The sequence below is a fragment of the Phyllobates terribilis genome, unplaced genomic scaffold, assembly GCF_046119375.1.
Source record: "Phyllobates terribilis strain yellow unplaced genomic scaffold, ASM4611937v1 Scaffold_1__5_contigs__length_1240528914, whole genome shotgun sequence".
Lineage (NCBI taxonomy): Eukaryota > Metazoa > Chordata > Amphibia > Anura > Dendrobatidae > Phyllobates > Phyllobates terribilis.
In genome coordinates this window covers 1080520490-1080541453 of record NW_027362761.1, presented here as the reverse complement: position 1 = coordinate 1080541453, position 20964 = coordinate 1080520490, and the positions used below count along the sequence as shown (strand labels likewise).

The window sequence follows — 20964 nt, the reverse complement described above, 5'->3', positions numbered from 1 at the left end:
ATATATAAATGTAAAGCAAAATTGCATAATAAATATAGGGTACTTAGTGAACTATTTTTGATCAAAAAAAGTATACAAGCCGTCCCACCAGCGGCAAGGTGACCCTAAATTGGGACGGTACCTATACTGCCTATATTAAAAACCTTACTGTATATCAAAGTTGAAGTAATGCATATAAAAGGGTAGACAAATAGGACCGGGTCCCAACTCCAGACCACCTAGGCCCGTGGTAAGCTACATATATACCAATCAGCTCAACAAAGGGCATGCCACACCCTTAAATTGCACAGAATGCAAACAAGTCAAAAAACCAGACAATGTGAACTGAGGTCTAAGATGGCAGACATACAAGAAACAGAGGCATGTTCACACTAGCAAAAAAGAAGCAAGACAAAAATATATCTCATACCCTACCATAATTATATATAAATGTAAAGCAAAATTGCATAATAAATATAGGGTACTTAGTGAACTATTTTTGATCAAAAAAAGTATACAAGCCGTCCCACCAGCGGCAAGGTGACCCTAAATTGGGACGGTACCTATACTGCCTATATTAAAAACCTTACTGTATATCAAAGTTGAAGTAATGCATATAAAAGGGTAGACAAATAGGACCGGGTCCCAACTCCAGACCACCTAGGCCCGTGGTAAGCTACATATATACCAATCAGCTCAACAAAGGGCATGCCACACCCTTAAATTGCACAGAATGCAAACAAGTCAAAAAACCAGACAATGTGAACTGAGGTCTAAGATGGCAGACATACAAGAAACAGAGGCATGTTCACACTAGCAAAAAAGAAGCAAGACAAAAATATATCTCATACCCTACCATAATTATATATAAATGTAAAGCAAAATTGCATAATAAATATAGGGTACTTAGTGAACTATTTTTGATCAAAAAAAGTATACAAGCCGTCCCACCAGCGGCAAGGTGACCCTAAATTGGGACGGTACCTATACTGCCTATATTAAAAACCTTACTGTATATCAAAGTTGAAGTAATGCATATAAAAGGGTAGACAAATAGGACCGGGTCCCAACTCCAGACCACCTAGGCCCGTGGTAAGCTACATATATACCAATCAGCTCAACAAAGGGCATGCCACACCCTTAAATTGCACAGAATGCAAACAAGTCAAAAAACCAGACAATGTGAACTGAGGTCTAAGATGGCAGACATACAAGAAACAGAGGCATGTTCACACTAGCAAAAAAGAAGCAAGACAAAAATATATCTCATACCCTACCATAATTATATATAAATGTAAAGCAAAATTGCATAATAAATATAGGGTACTTAGTGAACTATTTTTGATCAAAAAAAGTATACAAGCCGTCCCACCAGCGGCAAGGTGACCCTAAATTGGGACGGTACCTATACTGCCTATATTAAAAACCTTACTGTATATCAAAGTTGAAGTAATGCATATAAAAGGGTAGACAAATAGGACCGGGTCCCAACTCCAGACCACCTAGGCCCGTGGTAAGCTACATATATACCAATCAGCTCAACAAAGGGCATGCCACACCCTTAAATTGCACAGAATGCAAACAAGTCAAAAAACCAGACAATGTGAACTGAGGTCTAAGATGGCAGACATACAAGAAACAGAGGCATGTTCACACTAGCAAAAAAGAAGCAAGACAAAAATATATCTCATACCCTACCATAATTATATATAAATGTAAAGCAAAATTGCATAATAAATATAGGGTACTTAGTGAACTATTTTTGATCAAAAAAAGTATACAAGCCGTCCCACCAGCGGCAAGGTGACCCTAAATTGGGACGGTACCTATACTGCCTATATTAAAAACCTTACTGTATATCAAAGTTGAAGTAATGCATATAAAAGGGTAGACAAATAGGACCGGGTCCCAACTCCAGACCACCTAGGCCCGTGGTAAGCTACATATATACCAATCAGCTCAACAAAGGGCATGCCACACCCTTAAATTGCACAGAATGCAAACAAGTCAAAAAACCAGACAATGTGAACTGAGGTCTAAGATGGCAGACATACAAGAAACAGAGGCATGTTCACACTAGCAAAAAAGAAGCAAGACAAAAATATATTTCATACCCTACCATAATTATATATAAATGTAAAGCAAAATTGCATAATAAATATAGGGTACTTAGTGAACTATTTTTGATCAAAAAAAGTATACAAGCCGTCCCACCAGCGGCAAGGTGACCCTAAATTGGGACGGTACCTATACTGCCTATATTAAAAACCTTACTGTATATCAAAGTTGAAGTAATGCATATAAAAGGGTAGACAAATAGGACCGGGTCCCAACTCCAGACCACCTAGGCCCGTGGTAAGCTACATATATACCAATCAGCTCAACAAAGGGCATGCCACACCCTTAAATTGCACAGAATGCAAACAAGTCAAAAAACCAGACAATGTGAACTGAGGTCTAAGATGGCAGACATACAAGAAACAGAGGCATGTTCACACTAGCAAAAAAGAAGCAAGACAAAAATATATCTCATACCCTACCATAATTATATATAAATGTAAAGCAAAATTGCATAATAAATATAGGGTACTTAGTGAACTATTTTTGATCAAAAAAAGTATACAAGCCGTCCCACCAGCGGCAAGGTGACCCTAAATTGGGACGGTACCTATACTGCCTATATTAAAAACCTTACTGTATATCAAAGTTGAAGTAATGCATATAAAAGGGTAGACAAATAGGACCGGGTCCCAACTCCAGACCACCTAGGCCCGTGGTAAGCTACATATATACCAATCAGCTCAACAAAGGGCATGCCACACCCTTAAATTGCACAGAATGCAAACAAGTCAAAAAACCAGACAATGTGAACTGAGGTCTAAGATGGCAGACATACAAGAAACAGAGGCATGTTCACACTAGCAAAAAAGAAGCAAGACAAAAATATATCTCATACCCTACCATAATTATATATAAATGTAAAGCAAAATTGCATAATAAATATAGGGTACTTAGTGAACTATTTTTGATCAAAAAAAGTATACAAGCCGTCCCACCAGCGGCAAGGTGACCCTAAATTGGGACGGTACCTATACTGCCTATATTAAAAACCTTACTGTATATCAAAGTTGAAGTAATGCATATAAAAGGGTAGACAAATAGGACCGGGTCCCAACTCCAGACCACCTAGGCCCGTGGTAAGCTACATATATACCAATCAGCTCAACAAAGGGCATGCCACACCCTTAAATTGCACAGAATGCAAACAAGTCAAAAAACCAGACAATGTGAACTGAGGTCTAAGATGGCAGACATACAAGAAACAGAGGCATGTTCACACTAGCAAAAAAGAAGCAAGACAAAAATATATCTCATACCCTACCATAATTATATATAAATGTAAAGCAAAATTGCATAATAAATATAGGGTACTTAGTGAACTATTTTTGATCAAAAAAAGTATACAAGCCGTCCCACCAGCGGCAAGGTGACCCTAAATTGGGACGGTACCTATACTGCCTATATTAAAAACCTTACTGTATATCAAAGTTGAAGTAATGCATATAAAAGGGTAGACAAATAGGACCGGGTCCCAACTCCAGACCACCTAGGCCCGTGGTAAGCTACATATATACCAATCAGCTCAACAAAGGGCATGCCACACCCTTAAATTGCACAGAATGCAAACAAGTCAAAAAACCAGACAATGTGAACTGAAGTCTAAGATGGCAGACATACAAGAAACAGAAGCATGTTCACACTAGCAAAAAAGAAGCAAGACAAAAATATATCTCATACCCTACCATAATTATATATAAATGTAAAGCAAAATTGCATAATAAATATAGGGTACTTAGTGAACTATTTTTGATCAAAAAAAGTATACAAGCCGTCCCACCAGCGGCAAGGTGACCCTAAATTGGGACGGTACCTATACTGCCTATATTAAAAACCTTACTGTATATCAAAGTTGAAGTAATGCATATAAAAGGGTAGACAAATAGGACCGGGTCCCAACTCCAGACCACCTAGGCCCGTGGTAAGCTACATATATACCAATCAGCTCAACAAAGGGCATGCCACACCCTTAAATTGCACAGAATGCAAACAAGTCAAAAAACCAGACAATGTGAACTGAGGTCTAAGATGGCAGACATACAAGAAACAGAGGCATGTTCACACTAGCAAAAAAGAAGCAAGACAAAAATATATCTCATACCCTACCATAATTATATATAAATGTAAAGCAAAATTGCATAATAAATATAGGGTACTTAGTGAACTATTTTTGATCAAAAAAAGTATACAAGCCGTCCCACCAGCGGCAAGGTGACCCTAAATTGGGACGGTACCTATACTGCCTATATTAAAAACCTTACTGTATATCAAAGTTGAAGTAATGCATATAAAAGGGTAGACAAATAGGACCGGGTCCCAACTCCAGACCACCTAGGCCCGTGGTAAGCTACATATATACCAATCAGCTCAACAAAGGGCATGCCACACCCTTAAATTGCACAGAATGCAAACAAGTCAAAAAACCAGACAATGTGAACTGAGGTCTAAGATGGCAGACATACAAGAAACAGAGGCATGTTCACACTAGCAAAAAAGAAGCAAGACAAAAATATATCTCATACCCTACCATAATTATATATAAATGTAAAGCAAAATTGCATAATAAATATAGGGTACTTAGTGAACTATTTTTGATCAAAAAAAGTATACAAGCCGTCCCACCAGCGGCAAGGTGACCCTAAATTGGGACGGTACCTATACTGCCTATATTAAAAACCTTACTGTATATCAAAGTTGAAGTAATGCATATAAAAGGGTAGACAAATAGGACCGGGTCCCAACTCCAGACCACCTAGGCCCGTGGTAAGCTACATATATACCAATCAGCTCAACAAAGGGCATGCCACACCCTTAAATTGCACAGAATGCAAACAAGTCAAAAAACCAGACAATGTGAACTGAGGTCTAAGATGGCAGACATACAAGAAACAGAGGCATGTTCACACTAGCAAAAAAGAAGCAAGACAAAAATATATCTCATACCCTACCATAATTATATATAAATGTAAAGCAAAATTGCATAATAAATATAGGGTACTTAGTGAACTATTTTTGATCAAAAAAAGTATACAAGCCGTCCCACCAGCGGCAAGGTGACCCTAAATTGGGACGGTACCTATACTGCCTATATTAAAAACCTTACTGTATATCAAAGTTGAAGTAATGCATATAAAAGGGTAGACAAATAGGACCGGGTCCCAACTCCAGACCACCTAGGCCCGTGGTAAGCTACATATATACCAATCAGCTCAACAAAGGGCATGCCACACCCTTAAATTGCACAGAATGCAAACAAGTCAAAAAACCAGACAATGTGAACTGAGGTCTAAGATGGCAGACATACAAGAAACAGAGGCATGTTCACACTAGCAAAAAAGAAGCAAGACAAAAATATATCTCATACCCTACCATAATTATATATAAATGTAAAGCAAAATTGCATAATAAATATAGGGTACTTAGTGAACTATTTTTGATCAAAAAAAGTATACAAGCCGTCCCACCAGCGGCAAGGTGACCCTAAATTGGGACGGTACCTATACTGCCTATATTAAAAACCTTACTGTATATCAAAGTTGAAGTAATGCATATAAAAGCCTTTTATATGCATTACTTCAACTTTGATATACAGTAAGGTTTTTAATATAGGCAGTATAGGTACCGTCCCAATTTAGGGTCACCTTGCCGCTGGTGGGACGGCTTGTATACTTTTTTTGATCAAAAAAAGTATACAAGCCGTCCCACCAGCGGCAAGGTGACCCTAAATTGGGACGGTACCTATACTGCCTATATTAAAAACCTTACTGTATATCAAAGTTGAAGTAATGCATATAAAAGGGTAGACAAATAGGACCGGGTCCCAACTCCAGACCACCTAGGCCCGTGGTAAGCTACATATATACCAATCAGCTCAACAAAGGGCATGCCACACCCTTAAATTGCACAGAATGCAAACAAGTCAAAAAACCAGACAATGTGAACTGAAGCCTTTTATATGCATTACTTCAACTTTGATATACAGTAAGGTTTTTAATATAGGCAGTATAGGTACCGTCCCAATTTAGGGTCACCTTGCCGCTGGTGGGACGGCTTGTATACTTTTTTTGATCAAAAATAGTTCACTAAGTACCCTATATTTATTATGCAATTTTGCTTTACATTTATATATAATTATGGTAGGGTATGAGATATATTTTTGTCTTGCTTCTTTTTTGCTAGTGTGAACATGCCTCTGTTTCTTGTATGTCTGCCATCTTAGACCTCAGTTCACATTGTCTGGTTTTTTGACTTGTTTGCATTCTGTGCAATTTAAGGGTGTGGCATGCCCTTTGTTGAGCTGATTGGTATATATGTAGCTTACCACGGGCCTAGGTGGTCTGGAGTTGGGACCCGGTCCTATTTGTCTACCCTTTTATATGCATTACTTCAACTTTGATATACAGTAAGGTTTTTAATATAGGCAGTATAGGTACCGTCCCAATTTAGGGTCACCTTGCCGCTGGTGGGACGGCTTGTATACTTTTTTTGATCAAAAATAGTTCACTAAGTACCCTATATTTATTATGCAATTTTGCTTTACATTTATATATAATTATGGTAGGGTATGAGATATATTTTTGTCTTGCTTCTTTTTTGCTAGTGTGAACATGCCTCTGTTTCTTGTATGTCTGCCATCTTAGACCTCAGTTCACATTGTCTGGTTTTTTGACTTGTTTGCATTCTGTGCAATTTAAGGGTGTGGCATGCCCTTTGTTGAGCTGATTGGTATATATGTAGCTTACCACGGGCCTAGGTGGTCTGGAGTTGGGACCCGGTCCTATTTGTCTACCCTTTTATATGCATTACTTCAACTTTGATATACAGTAAGGTTTTTAATATAGGCAGTATAGGTACCGTCCCAATTTAGGGTCACCTTGCCGCTGGTGGGACGGCTTGTATACTTTTTTTGATCAAAAATAGTTCACTAAGTACCCTATATTTATTATGCAATTTTGCTTTACATTTATATATAATTATGGTAGGGTATGAGATATATTTTTGTCTTGCTTCTTTTTTGCTAGTGTGAACATGCCTCTGTTTCTTGTATGTCTGCCATCTTAGACCTCAGTTCACATTGTCTGGTTTTTTGACTTGTTTGCATTCTGTGCAATTTAAGGGTGTGGCATGCCCTTTGTTGAGCTGATTGGTATATATGTAGCTTACCACGGGCCTAGGTGGTCTGGAGTTGGGACCCGGTCCTATTTGTCTACCCTTTTATATGCATTACTTCAACTTTGATATACAGTAAGGTTTTTAATATAGGCAGTATAGGTACCGTCCCAATTTAGGGTCACCTTGCCGCTGGTGGGACGGCTTGTATACTTTTTTTGATCAAAAATAGTTCACTAAGTACCCTATATTTATTATGCAATTTTGCTTTACATTTATATATAATTATGGTAGGGTATGAGATATATTTTTGTCTTGCTTCTTTTTTGCTAGTGTGAACATGCCTCTGTTTCTTGTATGTCTGCCATCTTAGACCTCAGTTCACATTGTCTGGTTTTTTGACTTGTTTGCATTCTGTGCAATTTAAGGGTGTGGCATGCCCTTTGTTGAGCTGATTGGTATATATGTAGCTTACCACGGGCCTAGGTGGTCTGGAGTTGGGACCCGGTCCTATTTGTCTACCCTTTTATATGCATTACTTCAACTTTGATATACAGTAAGGTTTTTAATATAGGCAGTATAGGTACCGTCCCAATTTAGGGTCACCTTGCCGCTGGTGGGACGGCTTGTATACTTTTTTTGATCAAAAATAGTTCACTAAGTACCCTATATTTATTATGCAATTTTGCTTTACATTTATATATAATTATGGTAGGGTATGAGATATATTTTTGTCTTGCTTCTTTTTTGCTAGTGTGAACATGCCTCTGTTTCTTGTATGTCTGCCATCTTAGACCTCAGTTCACATTGTCTGGTTTTTTGACTTGTTTGCATTCTGTGCAATTTAAGGGTGTGGCATGCCCTTTGTTGAGCTGATTGGTATATATGTAGCTTACCACGGGCCTAGGTGGTCTGGAGTTGGGACCCGGTCCTATTTGTCTACCCTTTTATATGCATTACTTCAACTTTGATATACAGTAAGGTTTTTAATATAGGCAGTATAGGTACCGTCCCAATTTAGGGTCACCTTGCTGCTGGTGGGACGGCTTGTATACTTTTTTTGATCAAAAATAGTTCACTAAGTACCCTATATTTATTATGCAATTTTGCTTTACATTTATATATAATTATGGTAGGGTATGAGATATATTTTTGTCTTGCTTCTTTTTTTGCTAGTGTGAACATGCCTCTGTTTCTTGTATGTCTGCCATCTTAGACCTCAGTTCACATTGTCTGGTTTTTTGACTTGTTTGCATTCTGTGCAATTTAAGGGTGTGGCATGCCCTTTGTTGAGCTGATTGGTATATATGTAGCTTACCACGGGCCTAGGTGGTCTGGAGTTGGGACCCGGTCCTATTTGTCTACCCTTTTATATGCATTACTTCAACTTTGATATACAGTAAGGTTTTTAATATAGGCAGTATAGGTACCGTCCCAATTTAGGGTCACCTTGCCGCTGGTGGGACGGCTTGTATACTTTTTTTGATCAAAAATAGTTCACTAAGTACCCTATATTTATTATGCAATTTTGCTTTACATTTATATATAATTATGGTAGGGTATGAGATATATTTTTGTCTTGCTTCTTTTTTGCTAGTGTGAACATGCCTCTGTTTCTTGTATGTCTGCCATCTTAGACCTCAGTTCACATTGTCTGGTTTTTTGACTTGTTTGCATTCTGTGCAATTTAAGGGTGTGGCATGCCCTTTGTTGAGCTGATTGGTATATATGTAGCTTACCACGGGCCTAGGTGGTCTGGAGTTGGGACCCGGTCCTATTTGTCTACCCTTTTATATGCATTACTTCAACTTTGATATACAGTAAGGTTTTTAATATAGGCAGTATAGGTACCGTCCCAATTTAGGGTCACCTTGCCGCTGGTGGGACGGCTTGTATACTTTTTTTGATCAAAAATAGTTCACTAAGTACCCTATATTTATTATGCAATTTTGCTTTACATTTATATATAATTATGGTAGGGTATGAGATATATTTTTGTCTTGCTTCTTTTTTGCTAGTGTGAACATGCCTCTGTTTCTTGTATGTCTGCCATCTTAGACCTCAGTTCACATTGTCTGGTTTTTTGACTTGTTTGCATTCTGTGCAATTTAAGGGTGTGGCATGCCCTTTGTTGAGCTGATTGGTATATATGTAGCTTACCACGGGCCTAGGTGGTCTGGAGTTGGGACCCGGTCCTATTTGTCTACCCTTTTATATGCATTACTTCAACTTTGATATACAGTAAGGTTTTTAATATAGGCAGTATAGGTACCGTCCCAATTTAGGGTCACCTTGCCGCTGGTGGGACGGCTTGTATACTTTTTTTGATCAAAAATAGTTCACTAAGTACCCTATATTTATTATGCAATTTTGCTTTACATTTATATATAATTATGGTAGGGTATGAGATATATTTTTGTCTTGCTTCTTTTTTGCTAGTGTGAACATGCCTCTGTTTCTTGTATGTCTGCCATCTTAGACCTCAGTTCACATTGTCTGGTTTTTTGACTTGTTTGCATTCTGTGCAATTTAAGGGTGTGGCATGCCCTTTGTTGAGCTGATTGGTATATATGTAGCTTACCACGGGCCTAGGTGGTCTGGAGTTGAGACCCGGTCCTATTTGTCTACCCTTTTATATGCATTACTTCAACTTTGATATACAGTAAGGTTTTTAATATAGGCAGTATAGGTACCGTCCCAATTTAGGGTCACCTTGCCGCTGGTGGGACGGCTTGTATACTTTTTTTGATCAAAAATAGTTCACTAAGTACCCTATATTTATTATGCAATTTTGCTTTACATTTATATATAATTATGGTAGGGTATGAGATATATTTTTGTCTTGCTTCTTTTTTGCTAGTGTGAACATGCCTCTGTTTCTTGTATGTCTGCCATCTTAGACCTCAGTTCACATTGTCTGGTTTTTTGACTTGTTTGCATTCTGTGCAATTTAAGGGTGTGGCATGCCCTTTGTTGAGCTGATTGGTATATATGTAGCTTACCACGGGCCTAGGTGGTCTGGAGTTGGGACCCGGTCCTATTTGTCTACCCTTTTATATGCATTACTTCAACTTTGATATACAGTAAGGTTTTTAATATAGGCAGTATAGGTACCGTCCCAATTTAGGGTCACCTTGCCGCTGGTGGGACGGCTTGTATACTTTTTTTGATCAAAAATAGTTCACTAAGTACCCTATATTTATTATGCAATTTTGCTTTACATTTATATATAATTATGGTAGGGTATGAGATATATTTTTGTCTTGCTTCTTTTTTGCTAGTGTGAACATGCCTCTGTTTCTTGTATGTCTGCCATCTTAGACCTCAGTTCACATTGTCTGGTTTTTTGACTTGTTTGCATTCTGTGCAATTTAAGGGTGTGGCATGCCCTTTGTTGAGCTGATTGGTATATATGTAGCTTACCACGGGCCTAGGTGGTCTGGAGTTGGAACCCGGTCCTATTTGTCTACCCTTTTATATGCATTACTTCAACTTTGATATACAGTAAGGTTTTTAATATAGGCAGTATAGGTACCGTCCCAATTTAGGGTCACCTTGCCGCTGGTGGGACGGCTTGTATACTTTTTTTGATCAAAAATAGTTCACTAAGTACCCTATATTTATTATGCAATTTTGCTTTACATTTATATATAATTATGGTAGGGTATGAGATATATTTTTGTCTTGCTTCTTTTTTGCTAGTGTGAACATGCCTCTGTTTCTTGTATGTCTGCCATCTTAGACCTCAGTTCACATTGTCTGGTTTTTTGACTTGTTTGCATTCTGTGCAATTTAAGGGTGTGGCATGCCCTTTGTTGAGCTGATTGGTATATATGTAGCTTACCACGGGCCTAGGTGGTCTGGAGTTGGGACCCGGTCCTATTTGTCTACCCTTTTATATGCATTACTTCAACTTTGATATACAGTAAGGTTTTTAATATAGGCAGTATAGGTACCGTCCCAATTTAGGGTCACCTTGCCGCTGGTGGGACGGCTTGCATACTTTTTTTGATCAAAAATAGTTCACTAAGTACCCTATATTTATTATGCAATTTTGCTTTACATTTATATATAATTATGGTAGGGTATGAGATATATTTTTGTCTTGCTTTTTTTTTGCTAGTGTGAACATGCCTCTGTTTCTTGTATGTCTGCCATCTTAGACCTCAGTTCACATTGTCTGGTTTTTTGACTTGTTTGCATTCTGTGCAATTTAAGGGTGTGGCATGCCCTTTGTTGAGCTGATTGGTATATATGTAGCTTACCACGGGCCTAGGTGGTCTGGAGTTGGGACTCGGTCCTATTTGTCTACCCTTTTATATGCATTACTTCAACTTTGATATACAGTAAGGTTTTTAATATAGGCAGTATAGGTACCGTCCCAATTTAGGGTCACCTTGCCGCTGGTGGGACGGCTTGTATACTTTTTTTGATCAAAAATAGTTCACTAAGTACCCTATATTTATTATGCAATTTTGCTTTACATTTATATATAATTATGGTAGGGTATGAGATATATTTTTGTCTTGCTTCTTTTTTGCTAGTGTGAACATGCCTCTGTTTCTTGTATGTCTGCCATCTTAGACCTCAGTTCACATTGTCTGGTTTTTTGACTTGTTTGCATTCTGTGCAATTTAAGGGTGTGGCATGCCCTTTGTTGAGCTGATTGGTATATATGTAGCTTACCACGGGCCTAGGTGGTCTGGAGTTGGGACCCGGTCCTATTTGTCTACCCTTTTATATGCATTACTTCAACTTTGATATACAGTAAGGTTTTTAATATAGGCAGTATAGGTACCGTCCCAATTTAGGGTCACCTTGCCACTGGTGGGACGGCTTGTATACTTTTTTTGATCAAAAATAGTTCACTAAGTACCCTATATTTATTATGCAATTTTGCTTTACATTTATATATAATTATGGTAGGGTATGAGATATATTTTTGTCTTGCTTCTTTTTTGCTAGTGTGAACATGCCTCTGTTTCTTGTATGTCTGCCATCTTAGACCTCAGTTCACATTGTCTGGTTTTTTGACTTGTTTGCATTCTGTGCAATTTAAGGGTGTGGCATGCCCTTTGTTGAGCTGATTGGTATATATGTAGCTTACCACGGGCCTAGGTGGTCTGGAGTTGGGACCCGGTCCTATTTGTCTACCCTTTTATATGCATTACTTCAACTTTGATATACAGTAAGGTTTTTAATATAGGCAGTATAGGTACCGTCCCAATTTAGGGTCACCTTGCCGCTGGTGGGACGGCTTGTATACTTTTTTTGATCAAAAATAGTTCACTAAGTACCCTATATTTATTATGCAATTTTGCTTTACATTTATATATAATTATGGTAGGGTATGAGATATATTTTTGTCTTGCTTCTTTTTTGCTAGTGTGAACATGCCTCTGTTTCTTGTATGTCTGCCATCTTAGACCTCAGTTCACATTGTCTGGTTTTTTGACTTGTTTGCATTCTGTGCAATTTAAGGGTGTGGCATGCCCTTTGTTGAGCTGATTGGTATATATGTAGCTTACCACGGGCCTAGGTGGTCTGGAGTTGGGACCCGGTCCTATTTGTCTACCCTTTTATATGCATTACTTCAACTTTGATATACAGTAAGGTTTTTAATATAGGCAGTATAGGTACCGTCCCAATTTAGGGTCACCTTGCCGCTGGTGGGACGGCTTGTATACTTTTTTTGATCAAAAATAGTTCACTAAGTACCCTATATTTATTATGCAATTTTGCTTTACATTTATATATAATTATGGTAGGGTATGAGATATATTTTTGTCTTGCTTCTTTTTTGCTAGTGTGAACATGCCTCTGTTTCTTGTATGTCTGCCATCTTAGACCTCAGTTCACATTGTCTGGTTTTTTGACTTGTTTGCATTCTGTGCAATTTAAGGGTGTGGCATGCCCTTTGTTGAGCTGATTGGTATATATGTAGCTTACCACGGGCCTAGGTGGTCTGGAGTTGGGACCCGGTCCTATTTGTCTACCCTTTTATATGCATTACTTCAACTTTGATATACAGTAAGGTTTTTAATATAGGCAGTATAGGTACCGTCCCAATTTAGGGTCACCTTGCCGCTGGTGGGACGGCTTGTATACTTTTTTTGATCAAAAATAGTTCACTAAGTACCCTATATTTATTATGCAATTTTGCTTTACATTTATATATAATTATGGTAGGGTATGAGATATATTTTTGTCTTGCTTCTTTTTTGCTAGTGTGAACATGCCTCTGTTTCTTGTATGTCTGCCATCTTAGACCTCAGTTCACATTGTCTGGTTTTTTGACTTGTTTGCATTCTGTGCAATTTAAGGGTGTGGCATGCCCTTTGTTGAGCTGATTGGTATATATGTAGCTTACCACGGGCCTAGGTGGTCTGGAGTTGGGACCCGGTCCTATTTGTCTACCCTTTTATATGCATTACTTCAACTTTGATATACAGTAAGGTTTTTAATATAGGCAGTATAGGTACCGTCCCAATTTAGGGTCACCTTGCCGCTGGTGGGACGGCTTGTATACTTTTTTTGATCAAAAATAGTTCACTAAGTACCCTATATTTATTATGCAATTTTGCTTTACATTTATATATAATTATGGTAGGGTATGAGATATATTTTTGTCTTGCTTCTTTTTTGCTAGTGTGAACATGCCTCTGTTTCTTGTATGTCTGCCATCTTAGACCTCAGTTCACATTGTCTGGTTTTTTGACTTGTTTGCATTCTGTGCAATTTAAGGGTGTGGCATGCCCTTTGTTGAGCTGATTGGTATATATGTAGCTTACCACGGGCCTAGGTGGTCTGGAGTTGGGACCCGGTCCTATTTGTCTACCCTTTTATATGCATTACTTCAACTTTGATATACAGTAAGGTTTTTAATATAGGCAGTATAGGTACCGTCCCAATTTAGGGTCACCTTGCCGCTGGTGGGACGGCTTGTATACTTTTTTTGATCAAAAATAGTTCACTAAGTACCCTATATTTATTATGCAATTTTGCTTTACATTTATATATAATTATGGTAGGGTATGAGATATATTTTTGTCTTGCTTCTTTTTTGCTAGTGTGAACATGCCTCTGTTTCTTGTATGTCTGCCATCTTAGACCTCAGTTCACATTGTCTGGTTTTTTGACTTGTTTGCATTCTGTGCAATTTAAGGGTGTGGCATGCCCTTTGTTGAGCTGATTGGTATATATGTAGCTTACCACGGGCCTAGGTGGTCTGGAGTTGGGACCCGGTCCTATTTGTCTACCCTTTTATATGCATTACTTCAACTTTGATATACAGTAAGGTTTTTAATATAGGCAGTATAGGTACCGTCCCAATTTAGGGTCACCTTGCCGCTGGTGGGACGGCTTGTATACTTTTTTTGATCAAAAATAGTTCACTAAGTACCCTATATTTATTATGCAATTTTGCTTTACATTTATATATAATTATGGTAGGGTATGAGATATATTTTTGTCTTGCTTCTTTTTTGCTAGTGTGAACATGCCTCTGTTTCTTGTATGTCTGCCATCTTAGACCTCAGTTCACATTGTCTGGTTTTTTGACTTGTTTGCATTCTGTGCAATTTAAGGGTGTGGCATGCCCTTTGTTGAGCTGATTGGTATATATGTAGCTTACCACGGGCCTAGGTGGTCTGGAGTTGGGACCCGGTCCTATTTGTCTACCCTTTTATATGCATTACTTCAACTTTGATATACAGTAAGGTTTTTAATATAGGCAGTATAGGTACCGTCCCAATTTAGGGTCACCTTGCCGCTGGTGGGACGGCTTGTATACTTTTTTTGATCAAAAATAGTTCACTAAGTACCCTATATTTATTATGCAATTTTGCTTTACATTTATATATAATTATGGTAGGGTATGAGATATATTTTTGTCTTGCTTCTTTTTTGCTAGTGTGAACATGCCTCTGTTTCTTGTATGTCTGCCATCTTAGACCTCAGTTCACATTGTCTGGTTTTTTCATTTTTTTCCTGTAGTACATTCCAGTACCATTTCTTCCTAATGTAAGCAATACACACATACACAGTCGTCCACATGGTATTAAAAAAAGAAATCTATCCTTTAGACTGGGCCACCATCTTCAATAGCTCCATGGGCTAATTCTGAAGCTCACAAGCTCATTGTAGACAGATTTAGCAGTAGACATGGGTCATCACAGGCTCTCTGACTGTGTACTATATACAAGCTGTGATGTACTTTATTGTCTTATACCTAATGTAGCCAATAGTAACTTTTTCAGCAAATAGTGCTACAGTGGTTCTTCTGTGGGTTTGGACCAGACAAATTATCCTTCCCTCTGATGTGCTTCAGTAAGCCATTTCAGGCAATGACCCAATTTCTGCTTTTCCCAGTCATTGGACCACTTTTAGTAGCTACTAACCACTGCTTAATATTAACCTCATACAAAGCCTGTTTGAGAACAGCTCTGACCCAGTCATCTAACTATCACAATGTGGCCCTTGTCAAAGTTGCTCAGACCATAAATAATCTGTTCACTGTATTGTACTCATTGCTTTAATTACAGGAATAACAAATATGGCCATGTTATTTACTGCTTTGTGACCTTTACTTTTAAAAAGTATATTGAAAATGTGACTATTGTAATTGTTTTTCATTATTTTTCAGTAAATACATATATGATACACTGCTCAAAAAAATAAAGGGAACACTGAAATAACACATCCTCGATCTGAATGAATGAAATATTTTCATTGAATACTTAGTTCTGTACAAAGTTGAATGTGCTGACAACAAAATCACACAAAAATCATCAATGGAAATCAAATTTATTAACCAATGGAGGCCAGGATTTGCAATCACCCCCAAAATTAAAGTGGAAAAACACACTACAGGCTGATCCAACTTTGGTGTAATGTCCTTAAAACAAGTCAAAATGAGTCTCAGTATTGTGTGTGGCCTCCACATGCCTGTATGACCTCCCTTCAATGCCTGGGCTTGCTCCTGATGAGGTTGTGGATGGTCTCCTGTGGGATCTCCTCCCAGACCTGGACTAAAGCATCCACCAACTCCTGGACAGTCTGTGGTGCAACGTGACATTGGTGGATGGAGCGAGACATGATGTCTCAGATGTGCTCAATCAGATTCAGGTCTGGGGAACGGGCGGGCCAGTCCATAGCTTCGATGCCTTCATCTGGCAGGAACTGCTGACACACTCCAGCCACATGAGGTCTGGCATTCCTGCATTAGGAGGAACCCAGGGCCAACCGCACCAGCATATGGTCTCACAAGGGGTCTGAGGATCTCATCTCGGTACCTAATGGCAGTCAGGCTAACTCTGGCAAGCACATGGAGGGCTGTGCAGCCCTCCAAAGAAATGCCACCCCACACCATTACTGACCCACTGCCAAACCGGTCATGCTGAAGGATGTTGCAGGCAGCAGATCGCTCTCCACGGCATCTCCAGACTCTGTCACGTCTGTCACATGTGCTCATTGTGAACCTGCTTTCATCTGAGAAGAGCACAGGGCACCAGTAGCGACTTTGCCAATCCTGGTGTTCTGTGGTAAATGCCAAGCGTCCTGCACGGTGTTGGGCTATGAGCACAATCCCCATCTGTGGACGTCGGGCCCTCATACCACCCTCATGGAGTCGGTTTCTAACCGTTTGTGCAGACACATGCACATTTGTGGCCTGCTGGAGGTCATTTGAAGGGCTCTGGCAGTGCTCCTCCTGTTCCTCCTTGCACAAAGGCGGAGGTAGAGGTCCTGCTGCTGGGTTGTTGCCCTCTTACGACCCCCTCCTTGTCTCCTGGTGTACTGGCCTGTCTCCTGGTAGTGCCTCCAGCCTCTGGACACTACGCTGACAGACATAGCAAACCTTCTTGCCACAGCTCGCATTGATGTGCCATCCTGGATGAGCTGCACTACCTGAGCAACTTCTGTGCGTTATAGAGTCCGTCTCATGCTACCACGAGTGTGAAAGCACAACCAGCATTAAAAAGTGACCAAAACATCAGCCAGAAAGCATTGGTACTAAGATGTGGTCTGTGGTCCCCACCTGCAGAAACGCTCCTTTATTGAGGGTGTCTTGATAATTGCCAATAATTTCCATCTATTGTCTATTCCATTTGCACAACAGCATGTGAAATTGATTGTCAATCAGTGTTGCTTCCTAAGTGGACAGTTTGATTCCACAGAAGTTTGATTTACTTGGAGTTATATTCTGTTGTTTAAGTGTTCCCTTTATTTTTTGAGCAGTGTATATTTATATAGACAGGTACATCTCACTAAATTAGAATATCATCAAAAAGTTAATTTATTTCAGTTCTTCAATACAAAAAGTGAAACTCATATATTATATAGAGTCATTACAAACAGAGTGATCTATTTCAAGTGTTTATTTCTGTTAATGTTGATGATTATGGCTTACAGCCAATGAAAACACAAAAGCCAATATCTCAGTAAATTAGAATACTTTATAACAACAGCTTCTGGATTGAAAAGTTTAAAAACCTCACTGAAACCCAATGGAATTTAAGAAATTGAATGTTTTGGAGTTTTAATGAAGACGTCTATTTTATGTTAATATTTGAAATTTAATTTATGCAAAAAAATAACATTACATGATACACCTTCATATAAAAACTTAAGATTTCAATCAATTTTTGTAGAATTTTCCAGAACTTATATTTGCATGGGGGCCAATTTTAGTCTCTATGTTTGTGATACAGTAATATAGTCCAAACATGTTTTTTTTTACACCTGGATTTTTTTTTCTACTTATGCATATTTCTGACACACAAAAAAAGACAAAGTGGTAGTGGTATACCAGCATTTCCCCTTGTTACTTTAGTATTTATAATTTTTTTGATTTTTATCTATTAACATAAAAAAAGCATTGTATTGTCGAATATAAATAAAATTGTTCAAATAAATCTGTTATCAGATTTTCTAATTTAGTTGCAGGGGTGTTCTAACTATTTTTTCAGATTCCCCACCTTTGCACTGTAAATTTACTACTACTCCTACACTGCCTTCAGACTATGAGCGAGTCATAAACCAATCTGACAGGGAATGTTAATTCCCAAGGGAAATTCTACAATATAGACAAAAACAAATTAAAAAAATACCTATTCAAGTACTTACATAAAGTATCATCTCTATTTACAAGATGTACTTATAGCATGCTGTGGAGAATGGTAAAAATTTGTACGCTACTTTTCCTTTGCAATTATATAGATATATTTCATGGGTCGGTATTAGGTGGCCATTATTTTGTCACCAGATTGGGACACCAGAAGATGCTTTGGTACGCTGGTGGACTTTTCTCAGTGTTAATCTGGGACAACGAGGACTTATTGTGTGAACCTAATATTTTTAATGTTCCATATAATTTCTGATACTCAACAAAGCTACAATTTCCAAACAATCCTTACTACATTGGTATATATGTTTAGTTCAGTTATGTTACTGAATTCCAGATCTCTGTCATTTCAGGAATTGGTAATAATCCCAATCTATTGTCTGATGATAGCATTGTCAAATGTCGAAATGTATGTTAGACAAGTTATAGCACATACTCTAGTAATGTGTGCTAAAATTATTGCATTTCACATGTTCTATATTTTTGTTTTAGGATTACAACCACAGCAGCTTGCATGATGGATCTACGCCGGTACCCCTTAGATGAACAAAACTGCACACTTGAAATTGAAAGCTGTAAGTACATTTCTGTTTTCTTTTCACAGTTCAGCTGGGATTGTTTGGATATTTGGGTGTTTCTGATGCTTTTGTTCCTGTTGCTTTTTTTCTGTGATGGAAACTTCCTAGTGGACTTTTTCGTGGCTATTTTGAAGAAGCAGAGTAGTAGTGTAAAACAGTGAGTGAGCTAAAGGGCATCAATGTAAGGCACTGTTGAAATGGAAGGAAACTTGTTAACTACAGTACTTTGAAAAAGATTTAGGCAGGTGTGGAAAAAAATGCTACAAAGTAAAAATAATAATGTCACACATATAACTGTTCATTTATGTTTTATCAATTAACTACATGCAAAGTGATGATTAACAGGGTATACGGGCAAACAGTATGTCTTTAGCTAAGATTTGTGAAAAACATCAGGAATCCCGAAGGAATGGGGAAGTTTTAGCCCAAAGGCTTGCGAATTGATAACCTCAGATATCTCATAAGGGCCAATGATCTTGGGTCTTAGCTTCACAGTGATGACCTAGAGTTTGATTTTCAGCTGTAAAACCACAACTTGTCCCCAATAGCAAAGCTTGACCCAGCCATCCACCTCCTATTAGTGGAAGAGGTCTATCAACTCTGTGCACTTTTCAGATTTTCTCTTATCTCAGACCAACTTGTGTACGGACGTCTGTAGTATCAACTTCAGATGTCAAAAAAGAACCAAAACATGAATGATACCTAAGATTACATAAGAAGTGAGAGGTCTTAATAGATTCTTAATATTGATTATTAATGGCAAACTTAGCTAAAGGCAGGTATTTTACCCAATCCTATTGGTAAACAGAAACATAACACGTACAGTCTGACCATGGGTGATAAAAATGACAACTCAATATTGTTCTTATTACAGAATGCCCTCCATAATTTAGAAGAAAATTGAGTTCCTTGATTGGAAATAAAATTTTCTGGAATTCCATGAAGACATTCAATGTATTTGATAAACAATTTACTTAAGGTTTGAAAGTTAGGCAACCCAGACAAAGGAACACAATGGCACTGTTTGCTAAATCTTTCCTTCCTTCGGAGAATGGCAAGTCAGTAAAGAAGTTCATTGAGAGGTGTGTCCAAGCTCTCCTAAAACTGGGCTGGGAAAGTAGAGCTGGACAAGTTTGAGGCGTTTTGGCTTGGGCACAAATTTCACAAGCAAGTACATATTCTGTAGTCTCAAAGTATAGTTGGCAAAAAGAAATACCTGGCCACAAGTTGAAGAGTGTTATTAATCCCAGAATGACTGAGCAGTGACATTCCTGTAGGACGTGCCAATGAAACTGAAGAGACAAAACTATATTGAGTGGGAATATTGTTTGGGACTAGATCTTGAGAAACAGAGGACAAAACTATATATTCTGCAAGAATAAGAACCTGTTCAGAGTACTCAAATGTGTCAGAAAGAAACATGACAGAGTGTTGGTTTTTATGTTTTTAGTACCAGGTCTAAATGTCACAAGACAGTCTAACTTACAAAAGAACAAAGCCCATCTAGATTACCAAGGGTTGAGTCCTTTTGCTGTTTCAGAAGTCAGATGTTGTGGTCTGTGATAACAAAACTAAAGAAATGAGTAGGAGCATACGTTGCTACAGTATACGTGCAATGTATAAGAGCACGTTCACACTGTGGTTATTTCACAGACAAAACCCAAGAGAAATAACAAAAATGAGCATATAGCCTATAGTAAGTAAACAAGTAAATAATAATAGTATATATAAATAACAGAGTACTTAGTTGACACTATTTTGATCAAAAAAGAGCAAAAGCCATCCCACCACACATAGGTGTACTCAATCAAGGACGGTCCTATCTTCTAGAATTAAAACCTCACCTTCTGTCAGCTGACTTCAATGTAGATAAGGCAAGAGCAGGACATGGACATATAGCCTCCCATGGTCAAGTGTCTGAACAGTCGTCCCCGTGTCCTACTCTTCCCTTTCCAGAAACTACATCATGCTTGGATTTATTGTGAGTATATATATAGTATACAGTATATTGTATATGTATATACATACACACATACAGTGGGGAAAAAAGTATTTAGT

General features: G+C 38.2%; 1 protein-coding gene across 1 annotated transcript in view; it reads left to right on the top strand.

Annotated features, from left to right (window-relative positions):
• GABRB1 (gamma-aminobutyric acid type A receptor subunit beta1) overlaps positions 1-20964 on the top strand; it is a 981567-nt gene that overhangs the window by 636574 nt on the left and 324029 nt on the right. Inside the window, exon 5 of the mRNA XM_073645540.1 lies at positions 18821-18903. Within this exon, the coding sequence (XP_073501641.1) occupies positions 18821-18903 (83 nt within the window). The remainder of the gene's footprint in view (positions 1-18820; positions 18904-20964) is intronic.